The sequence below is a fragment of the Plecotus auritus genome (genome assembly GCF_963455305.1).
Source record: "Plecotus auritus genome assembly, chromosome: 4".
NCBI classification, from domain to species: domain Eukaryota; kingdom Metazoa; phylum Chordata; class Mammalia; order Chiroptera; family Vespertilionidae; genus Plecotus; species Plecotus auritus.
This window is the reverse complement of record NC_137775.1, coordinates 97,728,128-97,745,056: the sequence shown is the minus strand read 5'-3', so window position 1 is coordinate 97,745,056 and position 16,929 is coordinate 97,728,128. Positions and strand designations below refer to the sequence as shown.

Below are 16,929 nucleotides of genomic sequence, written 5' to 3'. Positions count from 1 at the left end.
CAGGCTACATGTCTGGCCAGGTCGCTCAGTCAGTCAGAGCTTCATCCCTACACCAAAGGTTGTGGGTTCAATTCCCAGACAGGGCTCGATCTTGGATTGGAGTATGTATGGAGGCAACTAATTGATGTTTCTCTCTCACATTGAAGTTTCTCTCTTTCTCTCCCTTCCTCTCTCTCAAGGCAATATAAACATATCCTCAGGTGAGAATTTAAACACACACACACACACACACACACACACACACACACACACAAAACGACAGGCTACAGGTTGGGAGAAAATATTTGCAGAACACATTGACAGAGAACTAGTATCTAAAATATATAAATAATTCTCAAAAATCAATAGTAAAAATGCAAACAATCCAATTAGAACCTGAGCAAAAGACAAGAAGAGCCATTCATTAAAATATATAGATGGAAAATTCCCATATGAAAAGATGTTCAACATCAGTAGCCATTAGGGAAATGCAAACTGAAACCACAGTGAGATCTCACTACAAGCTATCAGAATGACTGAAGTAAAAAGTAGTGACAACACAAAATGCTGGTGAGGATGCAGAGCCACCGGATCCCTCACAGATCGCTGGTAGGAATATCAAATGGTGCAACCATTCTGGAGAACAGCTTGGCATGTCCTTAAAAAATTAAACATTCAACTACCCTCCATTCCAACAATTACACTCCTGGATATTTATCCCAGAGAAATGAGGACTATGTTCACTAACCTACACACAAATGTCCATAGCAGCTGTATTTGTAACAGCCAAAAGCTGCAAACAATTCCAATGTCCTATGAGGGTGAATGTTTAAACAAACTGTGGTACATCCATACCATGGGGAAAAAAAAAAGAATAAACTATGGGTACACACAACAGCCTAGATGAATCTCCAGAGACTTAAGATGTTGAAAAAAGCCAATCCCAAAACAAAGGTTTGCATATGTATGACTCCATTCATATAACTTTCTTGAAATGTCAATATTATAGAAATGAAGAACAGATTAGTGTTTGCCAGAGGCTGAGGAGGGAATGGGGACAGGAGGCAATTGGGGGTGATCATCAAAGGGCAACAAGGGGGATCCCTGTGGAAGTGGAAATGTTCTATATCTTTATTGTATCAACACCAATAACCCGGTTGTAAGATTGAACTATAGTTTTGCAAGTTGTTACCATTGGGGAAAGCGGGTGAAGGATACAAGGGATTGCTCTGTAGTTTCTTACAAGTGCATTTAAATCTATAATTATCTTAAGTAGATAGTTTAATGAAGAAATACTAACAGTATCAAGTACTGACAAGAGAGCGGAGGAACTAGAATTCTCATACATTTCTGGTGGAGATGTAAAATGGTAGGTACAGCCACTCTGGAAAAACAGTTTGGCAGTTTCCTATAATGTTAAATATACACTTTACCAGCCCTAGCCAGTTTGGCTCAGTGGATAGAGTGTCAGTCTGCAGACTGAAGGGTCCCAGGTTCAATTCTGGTCAAGGGCTGTGGGCTCCATCCCCTAGAGGGTGTGCAGGAGACAGCCAATCAATGATTCTCTCTCATCATTGATGTTTCTATCTCCCTCTCCCTCTCCCTTCCTCTCTGAAATCAATATATATATATATATATATATATATATATATATATATATACATAAAGTGTATACACCCCCCCCACACACACACACACACTTTACCATATGACCAACAATACCACTCCTGGGTATTTAATACCTGAGAGAAATGAAAACATGTTCACACAAAAATCTGTACATGATTGTTCATAGCGACTTTATGTGTAATGGCCAAAAACTGGAAACAAATTGTCCATTAACAAGTGAATGGATAAACCAACTGTGGTACAGCCATACAGTGAACTATTACTCAGCAATGACAAGGGACAAAGTATTGATGTACATAACCATTTGCAATAATGTCAAAGACCTAATGCTGAATTAAAGAAGCCAGCCTTCAAAAGTGACATACTAGATGAGTCCATTTATATGATATTCTCAAAAAGACAGGACTTGGTGATTGAGAACAGATCAGTGATTGCAGGGATTAGAGGTTAGGGGAGGATGTGACTAAAAAGGGATGGCACAAGAGAGATTTGGGGCTGATGGAACTGTTATGTATCTTGATTGTGGTGGGGGTTACATAAATCTACATATGTGTTTAAATTCATAGAACTTACACCAAAAGGAAAAAAGCCAATGTTACTGCATGATAATTTTTTTAAAAAGTATCCCTTTCCTCAACTAACAGCTCTGTGTCAGAAAGCTACCACTTGGCCCTTTGTTGGTCTTTTCTGTGCTAGGCACAACCTGTGCAATCCCAAGCTTCAATCCTACCTGGTTGAAGAATAGAGAAACAGAGGTGTTTAAAGACTGTGTAGGGAACTGTGAACCACTGCGAGTAAAAGATTAACAAAATCCTTTCCCTTTCTCTGTAGATAAATTTGATACTGGGTTAGCTTTCCAGATTTTTTTTTTTTTTTTTGAAACCTGATAACAGTGGAATGTCAGCTGTGTTACCAGCCAACATTGGTTATATAGTAAAACTGAGCCTGATTCACACTGGCCTGTGTTGCATAATGGTTACAGCATTGGCCTGGTCAAGGAAGGGTCACAGGTTTGACCCCTGGTCAAGGGCACACACCTGGGTTGCAGGCTTGATCCCTGGCCCAGTTGGACGCATGTGGGAGGCAACCAATTGATTCTCTCTCTCTCTCTCTCTCTCTCTCTCTCTCTCACTCCCCCCACCTCTTTACCCTCCCTTCCACTCTCTATAAGAATCAGTGAGAAAAAATATCCTTCAGTGAGGATTAACAACAACAACAAAAATAAAAATAAAAATGTAAAATGAGCCCGATCGGTATACTCAGTCTGGACCAAAAGGACTGAATGAAAGATAATATCCAGCGGGAAGCCCTAGCTTTGGCTTCTCTGAGCACAGTGATCTTATAACTGGGCACAGCACCTGTGGGACCCTGGAAGCAAGAGTTAAAGAAAATGGCAAGAGAGGTTGGTTCCTATTTGGGAAATGAGGCTTCTAAGCCCAGCAAGCTCCCTGCCTATCTGCATGATCTTATCTTAAATCTGGACTGCCATTCAGAAGACCAAAGAGTCACCCCTGGACTGTGTGCGTGACTCGGTGAAGAACTGCTAACATGCTATGTTTCACACCCTTCACCTTTCTAAGTAAAACCGATGCCAATAAGGTCTACTGTAGTCATGTGAGTATGAAATGACTAGGTAAGCAAAAAATGACCATGAATGGGCCTTGCAGATACTCCTGGAAGTATTCAGGGTCCCAAACTAAACTGAGTCTTTTGGAACCATCCTGAGTTACAAATCTGGCAGGTAAGGTAAGTCTGTGGGTGAAAAGGCTTTGTATCTTCCTTACCTTGGGGAATTTGCACAAGGCCAACACTTATACCTGCAAGTAAGTCTCCAAGAAGCCAATCCTTGAATCGATACAAACACATCCACTCTAGGAAGGGAAAGATTGTAAGCATGCAATTTAGGAACCTGTCCCATGAGCAGCTGTGAGAAAGAAGAACAGAGACTTGATTAGTTCTCCAAAGAAAAAGCCCACATAGCCAAGAAAAGGCATGGTACATAATTCTTCCCACACAGCAGAGTTCCTTATTCGCACTGTCAACACTTTGATAGACTGGACTGGATAATTCTTGGTCAGGCTGTCCTATGCATTATAGGAGGTTTAGCAGCATCGCACTAGATGCCCCCTCTCCCAGGTGTGACACCCAAAAATGTCCCCAGACATTGCCAAATGTTCCCTGGGAGGCAAAATCGCCTCCAGTTGAGAGCCATTATCATATATATGACAAAATCTAAGCCTTGTAAGTCCAGAGTATAAATCAAGTCTGTGTTTTTATTGGATGTTTAGAAAGATATAAACTTATCAAGTTTCCAGTGGAAAATGGACTGTTATTGATTTTTCTTGATAAGGACAGTTTTTTGATATGTGATATTGGTGGGGGGGGAGGGCCAATTAACACATTCACATCATTCCCATATACTAAATTTTTACTGAACACTAATTCTATGTGGCTTTGACCTATAATATGTAGAAATTGATAGAAAATATAGAATATGAAATTACCATACTTAAGGAGTTAGCCATGTAAATAAAAAGCAATAAAATAAAGACTGTTATCCTTTAATTCAGTATGTATCAACCAGAAGTAATTCTGTTCCCCAGGGGACATTTTGCAATATCTGGACACATTTTTTATTATGGGCATCGAGTGGGTAGATGCAAGGGATGCTGCTAAACACCCTAAAATGTACAGAACAGCTCTTTATAATAAACAATTGTCTGGTCCAAAGTGTCAATGATACTGAAATTGAGAAAACCTATTTTAACCTTTAGATCATCTAAAACAGAAGAATGACCATCAATCAACTACTCAGTAAAACTAGTTTGGTTTTACATTGCTTTTTGCTACTTACATTTTAGTATAAGCTGAAAGCAAAGAGTATTAAGATTTTTTCATATATGAGCTGTAGTTAGATAATTGGGATTTGACTGTAGCAAGGCTAAGATGTATGCTCAGAAGAGAAGTAATTTAACTAACGTATGTTTGACTCACAACTTCATGAGCATTACTATCTAAGGGCCAAATAGGTGTAAGTGACTTTGCCAAGGTCACAGCATTAGTGTGAGCAGAGCTGGGGCTAGAAACCAGGTCTCCTGATTCCTAGTTTAGTATTCTATCCACTCGATTGCTGCCACATTTCCTATTGACAGCTGTCAAATTCTGCTTAGGAGCCAAGAGCAAGACCATTGGTTTGAAAGGAACATCATATTGCTATTTATACGAGCATCCCTGGGTGTTAGGCAGGTGCTCTGTCCTTCTATGGAGGTGAGTAAAGCATGGCATTGGGACAATTTTTTTCTTCTCCAAGTCCAGTCTGCCTTCCTCTCCTCTCCATGTGCCACTTGGCGAAAGACTAGCTACCGTAGGCAAAGTCATCAAAGCTCTTTAGCATGGCAAAATAAAATGAACATGGAATAATGAGGATCTAAGACTGAAGAAAATCAAGGAGGGTGTTAGAGGAACAGACATTGAAGCTGTAGCTAAGGTATCGTAAAAGTGAGGAATGTATGTCAATGTGACAGCAAATGGGAGATTTTGACAAGGAAGGGTGTGTTTGCAGTTGCTAACTAAGAGGGATAAAATGGGAAAAGAGATTAGATTTGCTGCAGAAAGGAAGAGATAGTGTTAAAAGATTGTGAGGTGTTTTTTTGTTTTTAACTAAAAAACTCCACGTATACAGTGCTTTTTATTTGCTTGCTGCTTTACAAATACTTTTTAAACCCTCCCAATTGAGAAACCTTTAGCCTACTCATCGAGAAAACAAGAGAGAGGGGGAGAGCACAAATAAATAAAAACAGAAATGAAAAAAGGGGTTATAACCAACACCACAGAAATACAAAGGATGATAAAAGGATACTATGGACAATTATATGCCAACAAATTAGACAACCTAAAAGAAATGGATACATTTCTAGAAACATACAAACTTCCAAGACTGAACCAGGAAGAAGGAGAAAATCTGAACAGATCAATTACTAGCAATGAAATTGAAGCAGTAATAATAATTTAAAAAAACCTCCCAAGAAACAAAAGTCCAGGACCAGACAGCTTCACTGGTGAATTCTACCAAACATTTAAAGAAGAATAATACCTATTCTTCTCAAACTATTACCAAAAAATTTTGAAGAGGAAGAAACACTTCCAAATTCATTCTACATGGCCAGCATTAACCTTCACCAAAACCAAAGACACTACAAAAGGAGAAGGGGAAGGGGAAGGGGAAGGGGAAGGGGAAGGGGAAGGGGGAGGGGGAGGGGAGGGGGAGGGGAGGGGGAGGGGGAGGGGGAGGGGGAGGGGGAGGGGAAGGGGAAGGAGGAGAAGGAGAAGGAGAAGGAGGAGAAGGAGAAGGAGAAGGAGAAGGAGAAGGAGAAGGAGAAGGAGGAGAAGGAGAAGGAGAAGGAGAAGGAGAAGGACGAGAAAAGAAGAAAGAAAATTACCGGCCAATATCCCTGATAAAAAGATGTGAAAATTCTCAACAAAACACTAGCAAACTGAATTCAACAATACATTAAAAAGATTATATACCATGGTCAAGTGAGATTTAACCCAGGGATGTAAGGATGGCTCAATATCTATAAACAATTAATGTTATATATTATATCAACAAAAGCAAGGATAAAAATCATGTAATCATCTTGATAGATGCATAAAAAGTATTTGACAAAATTCAGCATCACTTATGACAAAAACTCTTAACAAAGTGGATATAGAGGAAACTTACCTTAACATAATAAAGGCCATATATGACAAACCCACACCTAACATCATAACTAATGGTGAAAAACTGAAAGCTTCTCCTCTAAGATCAGGAATAAGACAAGAATGCCTGCTCCCATCACTGTTATTCAATACTAGTGGCCCGGTGCATGAAATTCGTGCATGGAAGGGGGGTGCCCTCAGCCCAGCCTACACCCTCTCCAATTAGGGACTGCCAGAAGATGGCCATCCCTCGCGCAATCTGGGATCGCTGGCTCCTAACCGCTCACCTGCCTGCCTACCTGATCACCCCTAACTGTCTCTGCCTGCCTGCCTGATTGCCCCAACCCCTTTGCCTTCCTGCCTGCCTGATCACCCCAAACTGCCTCTGCCTGCCTGCCTGATCACCCCTAACTGCCCTCCCCTGCTGGCCTGAGCTCACCCCCAATGGCCCTTCCCTGCCTGCCTGATCTCGTCCCCAACTGCCCTCCCCTGCCAGCCTGATCTCTACCCCAACTGTCCTCCCCTGCTGGCCTGGTTGCCCCCAATTGCCCTCCCCTGTTGACCTTATCTCGCCCCCAACTGCCCTCCCCTGCTGGCCAATTTAGTTCTGATTGGTCGGTTTCTATGCCAGTCAACGTCTCTGGGCCTATCTCCAGGCCTGATCAGAGAGGCGGGGCTGATCAGCAGGCCCCACAGAGGCCTGGAGAGAAACAGAGGCATGGCTGCTGGCGAAGCCTGGAGAGGAAGAGAGAGGCAACAGCTGATCAGCAGCTGCCACAGAGGCTGCAGATCAGACCCTGCCTCTCTCTCCGGGTCTCTCTCCGGGCCTGATCCGCAGCCCCCTCGGTAGTCAGTGCCACAGCAAACCAGCACTGACTGCAGGACTGACTTCTGGTATTTGGTCGAGCCTTCGGTCGGTCGTTACAAACCCTGGGTTTTTATATATTAGGATAGTATTGGAAGTCCTAGTCACAGCAATCAGACAAGAAAAAGATATAAAAGGCATCAAAATCGGAAAGGAAGAAGTAAAACTGTCACTATTTGCAGATGACATAATACTATATAGAGAGAACCCTAAAGACTCTACCAAAAATAAATAAATAAATAAATTCAGTAGAGTAACAGGATACAAAATTAATATCCAAAAATTTGTGGTATTTCTATACAGCAATAACAAATTACTAGAAGAAGAAATTAAGAAAACAATCCCATTTATATTTACATCAAAAAGGATAAAATACCTTTGAATAAATTTAACCAAGGAGGTGAAGACCCATACTCTAAAAACTATAAAACATTGAAGAGGACACAAAAAATGGAAGGCTATATCATGCTCTTGGATTAGAAGGATTAATATCTTTACAATGTCCTAAAACAATCTACAGATTTAATGCAATCCCTACCAAAATATCAATAGCATTCTTCTCAGAACTAGAACAAATAATATTAAAATTTATATGGAACCATAAAATACCATGTACAGTCAAAGTAATCTTGAGAAAGAAGAAAGTTGGTGGTATCATTCTTCCTGATTTGACCATAATAATCAAAACAGTATGGTACCAGTACAAAAACAGACACACAGATCAATGAAACAGAGTAGAGAGCCCAGAAATAAACCCTCACTTATATGGTCAATTAATCTATGAAAGGAGGCTAAAATATACAATGGAGAAATTATATAGGTACAGTAAAACCTTGGTATGTAACAGACTAGTTTGGGCAAAAGGGATGTCTGTTAAAGCCAAAAGCCCATTATGTAATAAAGTAGGTTTTCCAAACTTGTATGTTAAAAGATTGACAAATTACAAAAAAAAAAAAAAAATTGACAAATTACACCTGACCATTGACATATGAACCAGGAGGTCATGGTTTGATTCCCAGTCAGGGCACATGTCCAAGTTTCGAGCTCAGTCCCCAGTGGGGGGAGTGCAGGAGGCAGCCGATCAATGATTCTCATCATTGATGTTTCTATCTCCCTCTCCCTCTCCCTTCCTCTCTGAAATCAATAAAACATAAATCTAAATAAACAAACAAACAAACATCTGCTGCAGAAAGTCACACCATGGAAAAACAGAACCAATTACCACTCTGGATGTGGTGTGGTCACATGCTAACTAATCATTCACCAAACACTGTTTACAAGTGGTGACTCGAGAATTTAAATATGTAGACTATAGTTGCTGATATGTCATATTTATTTATGTAGGTGAAATTACTACAGTGTTTTTTTCAACATATGGCCTATTTGCTAAAATTTGTTTAAAATAAAAGTGAATTAATAACAAAATATAGCCCTAGCCGGTTTGGCTCAGTAGATAGAGCATTGCCTGCAGACCAAAGGTTCCTGGGTTAGATTCCAGTCAAGGGCATGTACTTAGTTGTAGACTCTTCCCCAGCCTGAGCCCTGGTTGGGGCTCATGCAGGAGGCAACCAATCGATGTGTTTCTCTCACATCGATGTTTTCCTCTCTTTTCCTCTCTCTTCCACTCTCCCTAAAAATCAATAGAAAAATATCCTTGGGCGAGGTTTAAAATAAAAGGCCTGTTAATAAGTATAAGTAAATCTTGGTTAAAAGCATTTTTAAATTAATAGGGTGTTAATTTTCACATATGACATAAGACTAGAAATTTTGTCGTTAAATGGAGATTCACAAAATGGAGGTTTTACTGTAATAAACCCTTTGACATCAGTCTTAGTAATATATGTTTTGATATGTCCCCTTGGGCAAGCGCAACAAAAGAAAAAAATTAACAAATGGGACTACATCAAACTAAAAAGCTTCTGTACCATGAAGGAAGCCATTAGCAAATGAAGACAACCTACTGAATGAAAAAAGATATGTATTCACAAATTATATAACCATAAGAGGTTAATATTCAAAATTTATGAAGAACTCATACAACTTAATAACAATTGATCAAAAATGGACAGAGGAGCCCTAGCCAGTATGGCTCAATTGGTTGCAGCATTGTCCTATGCACCAAAGGGTTGTGGGTTTGACTCATGTACATGGGTTGTAGGTTTGATCCCTGGTCCGGGCACATAAAGGAGGCAACTGATTAATGTTTCCATCAATGTTTCTCTGTCTCTCTCTCTTCTCTTTCTCTCTCTCTCAAAATAATTAAAGCATATCCTTGGGTGATGATTTTTTAAAAAAAAGAACAGAGGACATAAAAAGACATTTCTCCAAAGAAGACATACAGATGGCCAACAGACATATGAAAAGATGCTCGACATCACTAATCATCAGGGAAATGCAAATCAAAACCCCAGTGAGAGACCACTTCATACCAGTTAGAATAGATATTATCAAAAAGTCAACAAATAACAAGTGTTGGCGGGGATGTGGAGAAAAGGGAATCCTGTGCACTGTTAGTGGAACTATAAGTTGGTGCAGTCACTAGAAACAGTATGAAGGTTCCTCAAAAAACTAAAAATAGAAATACCGTTTGACCCAGCAATTCCACTTCTGGGTGTTTATATTTAGAAAACAAACAAACATTCAAAAAGATATATGTAATCATATGTTCATTGCAGCATTATTTACAACTAGAAGCCCGGTGTACGAAATTCGTGCACGGTCGGGTCCCTAGGCCTGGCCGGTGATCAGGGCCGATCAGATTCCCCGCCTCCCTGCCTACCCCTCTCCTTCCCTTGCCACTTGTGTCCGCTGCCACCCACCCCTGGTTCCCTGTTTTAGCCTAAGGGCTCAGCCCTGATCAGGCGATCGGGGCCTGCTGGCTGTGGGGAGAGACCAGGAGGTTGGCTGGCAGGCCCCATCGGCAATTGGGGCCTGTGGGCTTGGGGCAGCTCCTGCATTCAGTGTCTGCCCCCTTCTGGTCAGTGTGTGTCATAGTGACTGGTCGTTCCGGTTGTTGCGTTGTAACAGTTGCTTAGGCTTATATATATATAGATAGCCAAGATGGACACAACCTAGGTGTCCATTGATAGAGGAATGGATAAAGAATGATGTAATGGAATATTACTCAGCTATAAAAAAGAATGAAATCCTGCCATTTGTGACAATATGGATGGCAACATTGTATTATGCTAAGTGAAATAAGTCAGACAGAGAAAGGCAAATACCACATGATTTCACCTGTATGTAGAATCTAAAAAAACCCCACAGAAACTAACAAACAAAATAAAACAAAACAGACTCACAGAAACAAAGACAAACTAATTGTTGCCAGAGGGAAGGTGGCTAGAGGGGTGGGTGAAAAAGGTGAAGGGGAATATCTATATATATAAAAGCCTAAGTGATGGTTCAACCGTTCAACCGTTTGACCGTTCAACCATTAGCTATGATGTGCAATGACCACCAGGGGGTAGATGCTCAACACACAGGCATGGAAACATGGAACAGACTGATGAATATCAGAGGGAAGTGGGGAGAGGGGAGGGCGGGAAGAGATTAACCAAAGATCTTATATGCATACTAGAAGCCTGGTGCACAATCATTCATGCACCTGTAGGGTCCCTCAGCCTGATCTGCGGGGATCAGGCAGAAACTGGCAGTCTGACATCCTCCGAGGGGTCCCAGATTGTGAGAGGGTGCAGGCCAGGCTAAGGGACTCCACCGGTGCACGAATCCATGCACCGGGCCTCTAGTAGTCAATAATACTGTGGTAACTTTGTCTGGGGACTTGGTAAGGTATCTAAATGTCAAATCACTATGTTGTACACTGGAAAGTAATATAATACTGTATAGCAACTATACTTTAATAAGAAAAATGAGAAAAAAACCAAGATGGCGGCATAAGGTATACACCTGTACGTATTGCCTCTCACAACCACACCAAAACTACAACTAAAAGACAAAATGACTATCACCCAGAACCACGGGAAAGCTGGCTGAGTAGAAATTCTACAACTAGAAGGAAAGAAAAAAGCGCATTGAGACCAGGTAGGCCATGCAGAGGCGCGGAAAAACAGAGGTACGGAGGCACGCGAATCGGGCTGGCAACTGGGTGCACTGTTTCTTTCAATCGGGAAGGAGATACAAGCTCCTGACTGCTCTGAACTCCAGTTTCCGGTGAGACTCTGGGGACCCAGCCTCCTATGGGGAGAAGCTGGACTGTCTGCCATCGGGTCGGAAAGTGAGGGTGGCTTTCTTGCAGAGGTGCTCACAGGAATCATTGTTTACTGCACTGGGGCGTGGGATGCGGAGATGCAGAGACACAGAGACAGCTGACTGACAGCCATCGCTGTTTGCTACATCCTGGTGATTCCCTGAGACCCTGCCCCACCCAGTTTACAAACCAACTCAAACTGTGTGCAGTGGCTTTTGCATATGAATGGCCTGCCCTTTTGCAGCTTAACCTAACAAACTGCAGCTGGGTCAGACAACTCCAAAACTTCCAAACCCCAAACAAAGAGGAGAAATCTGCAGATCTCACTGTAGCTCCTACTGGGTGGCCTCAGGCAGTAGCTGACCTACACTTCCTTGGAGATCCAGGAGCCAGTGTACCTAGAGGTCAGTGTGAGACGATACCAGATTTCAACTCCTCACATCCATAAGTGACACACTCAAGAGGCAGACTCAGTGAGCACCAAAGCCCCACTGAAACAAGTCCTGCCCTATAAGGGTGTCTCCAGCACAGTAGTTCTTCCATTATAGACACAGCGGGTCCTCACAGCCAATTGGCCTGGAGGTCAATTCCTCCCAGTGTACCAACAGCAATCAAGGCTTAACTACAACAAGACTGTGCATACAACCCACAAAGGGGTGCACCAAGAGTGTCCACCTCAGGTGATTGGGGAGGCTGAGCCACTGGGCCCTATAGGTCACCTACCACACAAAGCCACTCTATCAACACAGGGAAGCAGCCAAAATGTGGAGACAAAGAAACATGTCATGAGTGAAAGAAATGGAGGAAAGCAAACTACTGGATATAGAGTTCAAAACCACAGTTATAAGGTTACTCAAGAATCTTCTAGAAACTTGAGAGGAACTTAGTGAGACCTTTAAGAATCTTAATGAGAATGCCAAAAAAATGGAAAAGGACCAGTCAGAAATTAAGCATACACTGTCTGAAATAAAAAATAATATACAGAAATTCAACAGTAGACTAAAGGACCCCAAGAATCAAACCAAAGATTTGAAATATGAGGAAGCAAAAAACACACAACCAGAAAAACAAAAAGAATCCAAAAAATATGAAGATAGCGTAAGGAGCCTCTGGGACAACTTCAAATGTACCAACATCCGAATTATGGGGGTACCAGAAGAAGAGAGAGAGCAAAATATTGAAAACCTATTAGAAGAAATAATGACAGAAAACTTCCCCTACTTGGTGAAAGAAATAGACTTACAAGTCCAGGAAGCGCAGAGAACCCCAAACAAGAGGATCCAAAGAGGACCACACCAAGACACATCATAATTAAAATGCCAAGGGCAAAAGACAAAGAGAGAATCTTGAAAGCAGCAAGAGAAAAACAGTTAGTTACCTACAAGGGAGTGCCCATACGACTGTCAGCTGATTTCTCAACAGAAACTATGCAGGCCAGAAGGGATTGCCAAGAAATATTCAAAGTGATGAACAGCAAGAACCTGCAATCAAGATCACTCTACCCAGCAAAGCTATCATTTAGAATTAAAGGTCAGATAAAGAGCTTCACAGACAAGAAAAAGCTAAAGGAGTTCATCACTACCAAACCAGGAGTTCATCACCACCATAAAAATTATGAACAACAAAGTGACAACAAATACATATCTATCAACAAGTGAATCTAAAAATCAAGTGAATAAAAAATCTGATGAACAGAATAAACTGGTGAATATAATAGAATCAGGGGCATAGAAAGGGAGTGGACTGACAATTCTCGGGGGGAAAGGGGTGTGAGGGGTGCGGGAAGAGATTGGACAAAAATCGTACACCTATGGATGAAGACAGTGGCGGGGGGTAAGGGCATGGGGTGGCAGGGGGACGGAATCGGGTGGAGGGGAGCTATGGGGGAAAAAAAGAGGAACATCTGTAATAATCTGAACAATAAAGATTTTTTTAAAAAAAGGAAAAAGAAAAATGAGTAAATCCTCACAATCATCTTATGAAGTAGGCGCTATTACCATCAACATTTTACAGGTGAGGAAACTGAGGCACAGTTGGGTTGGGATAGATTACCTAAAGTCACACAGCTGGGAAGCAGCAGAACTGTGATTCAAAACCAGGCAATCCGGTTTCTAAGTCTTGCTCTTAACCACAGTGCCGTTCAGGTTAAAATTCAGATGTGGCTATAACTGTGTGTTTTAGAAGTAGGGACTAAGAACTGCTATAAAAGCCCATGGGAGGCAGAACTGGTCAGATTTAAGTGTTCAAGGCCTGGGCAGGGGGAGGAGAGTTAGGACCTGCTTATGATGAGGGATAAGTCAGGAACAGACTATCCTATCTAATAAAGAGGGAATATGCTAATTGACCCTCATGCCACCACCCTCAAAGATGGTGGCACCCACAGGCAATAAGGAGGGAATATGCTAATTGACTGCCCCGCCCTCAAAGATGGCAGTGCCCACAGCCACAAGATGGCGGTACCCAGTCCCCTCAGCCCCCCAGCCACCCTGGGCTGGCCCGAGGTGCAGGCAAGCCTTGGATAGCAGCTGCCCAGGGGTGCCCGAGGCTCAGGTAACCAGGGCCAGCCAAGGCTTGCGCTTCCGGCAGTGGCAGCAGCAGAGGTGTGATGGGGGGGGTTGCCTTCCCCTGATCACCGAGTCGCCTCCCGCCCCTGAGGGCTCCCAGACTGTGAGAGGGGGCAGGCCGGGCTGAGGGACCCCCTCTCCAGTGCATGAATTTTCATGCACCGGGCCTCTAGTCCTTTTATAAAGACAAAGCCAAAGTGGTCCCCAAATGCCCTCTTTAACATATTCTGACCCATCATGAAGCAGAGAAAATGAGAGTAGTGGTGTAAGACTGGGAGGGGCATCCAAGACCGCAACTTGCAAAAGGCAGGATATGGATAAAGGAAAATGCCTCAGAGAGAAGGAAGTCTGCAATAGGGCTGTGTGGAGGCCTTCCTCATTTGTCACCCAACACATGCTGACTGTGGGTGATAAATCCAGAGTGTGAGTGAGGGCAGCTTGAGTAATTAGAGTTAATATCATGATGTAAGTCACAAAAAAAGGGTTCCTAACCATAGGTCTATGGACCCCCTGAGACTCTAGATAAAATTCATAGGATATGTGAATTTAGAAGAAAATATATCTTTATACTTCCTAACTTCCTAACTGAAATTGAGCACTTCTCTCAATTATGAATGTTAACAACAAACCAGAGTAGTATCAGCAGAACTTGATTTTGTCACCAAAGAAATCACAAACATTTTCATATTACATTAAAATTGCTGCAGATATATTAAAATACCATTTATATTCATCACTATTTTGAAATTATGATAGCTTCCATGTCTACATTATTAAATAACATAATTTTGGGATTTTTTCATATTTTGATAAACTATGTTTAGAAAAACTGGTTTCCTTTATAATTTTACTAGAGGCCCGATGCACAAAATTCTTGCAAGAGTAGACCTTCCTTCCCCCAGCTGCCAGCACCAGCTTCCCTCTGGCACCTGGGACCCGGGCTTTCTTTGCAGCCCCGGCTTCATCTGGAAGGTCGTCCAGAAGGACATCTGGCCTAATTAGCATATTACTCTTTTATTATTATAGATGTGTTTTATGCATTGAAAATAATTCTGGCCAAGACCATTCAATGGGAAAAGAATAGTCTCTTAAATAAATGGTGCTGGGAAAATGGGATATCCACATAGCTAGGAAAAAAGTTGGACCCTTATTTTACACCTTACAAAATTAACTCAAAATTAATGGATCAAGGGTCTAAATTTAAGAGCTAAAACTATAAAACTCCTAGAACAAAATATAGGGGGAAATCTTCATGACCTTGGATTTCACAACAATTTCTTAAATATGACACCAAAGTCACAGGCAACAAAAGAAAAAACAGATAAATTGAATTTCATTAAAATTAAAAACTGTTATGCACCAAAGGACACAATCAACAGAGAAAAAGACACCCTACAGAATGGAAGAAAATATTTGCAAATTACATATCTGATAAGGGTTTGATATTCAGAACATATAAAGAACTCCTACAACTCAACAACAGAAGAAAAACAACCTAATTTTTAAAAGGGCAAAGAAAGTAAGTAGACATTTCTGGTACACAAATGACCAAGAAGCACATGAAAAGATGTTCATCATATTTAGTTATGATGAAATGGTAAAACAAACAAGCAAAACCCACAGTGAGATACCACTTCACACCTACTAGGATGTGTATAATTTTTAAAATGGTAGGTAACAAATGTTGGAGAGGATATAGAGACATTGGAATATTTCTACATGTTGGTGTGAATGTACAATGGTGTAGCTGCTGTAAAAATGTCTGGCAGTTCCTCAAAAAGTTAAACATAGAATTACCACATGATCCAACAATACTACTCCTAGGTATATACCTAAAAGAATTGAAAACAGGGACTCAACAGATACTCCAATGCCAATATCCATGGCAGCATTATTCACAATAACCAAAACATAGAAACCACCCAAGTGTCCACCAACAGATGAATGGATAAACAAAATGTGCTGTCTACATATAATGGAATATTAGCCATAAAATGAAGTACTCATTCATGCTAAAACATGTACAAGCCTCAAAAACACTATGATAAGTGAAATAAACCAAACATGAAAGACAAGTACTGTGTGATTCCACTTAAATGAAATATCAAGAAAAGGCAATTTATAGAGACAGAAAGTAGAAGAGAGGTTACAGGGCTAGGGGGAGGAGAAAGTGGGGAGTTAATGCTTCACGGCTACAGAGTTTCTGTTTAAGGTGATGAAACGTTTTGGAAAGGGATAGTGGTAATGGTTAGACAATATTATGAATGTAATGAATGCTGATTTGTACACTTCAAAATAGTTAAAACAGCTATGTTAGTGTTATATATTTTATATCACAGTAAAAAGAAATTATGCAGAGGTTCATAAGCTTTACCAGATTGCTAAAAGTTTCACAGCACAGAAACAGGTGCGGTGCCTCTGAACTGTAGAGCCTGATGGTCACAGTGGGTATCACAGGAGGTGGGTCCCATGTTGATTATCACAAGTACTACCGTGTTTCCCCGAAAATAAGACAGTGTCGTATATTAATTTTTGTTCCCAAAGACGCGCTAGGTCTTATTTTCAGGGGATGTCTTATTTTTCCATGAAGAAGAATACGGTACACATTTATTGTTATATGAAAATAAAGGAAATTTATTACCTGTATACGGTACGGTAATACAGTAGTTGTCAACACAAACCAGACAAACTGTGAATCCTACAGTATCAAGAATTTACTCATTTATTCAATGACAATCATGTCATCATCTTCTGGAACATCATCATAACAATCCAATTCCTGAATTTCCTGGTGAATTTCTTGTGACTCCATTTCTTTCAGAATCAGTGGACCAAATCTCTCATGTTTAGCAATAGCACTGTCTTTAAATGAGTACTTCTTGTCAAGGTAGCCTGCTCGCAGTGCATTTGCAATGCAACTGTCAGTGATTTTCTCCCATGAATTCTTCACCCAAGTCATAACTTCTTGCAGTTTAGGTTTC

At 41.1% G+C, this 16,929-nt stretch overlaps 1 protein-coding gene across 1 annotated transcript in view; it reads right to left on the bottom strand.

Moving 5' to 3' along the window:
* The window catches only part of SLC26A8 (solute carrier family 26 member 8), a gene marked incomplete at both ends in the record, with an annotated part of 96,763 nt that overhangs the window by 77,213 nt on the left and 2,621 nt on the right, over positions 1-16,929 (bottom strand). Inside the window, one exon of the mRNA XM_080665125.1 lies at positions 3,393-3,532. Within this exon, the coding sequence (XP_080521251.1) occupies positions 3,393-3,532 (140 nt within the window). The remainder of the gene's footprint in view (positions 1-3,392; positions 3,533-16,929) is intronic.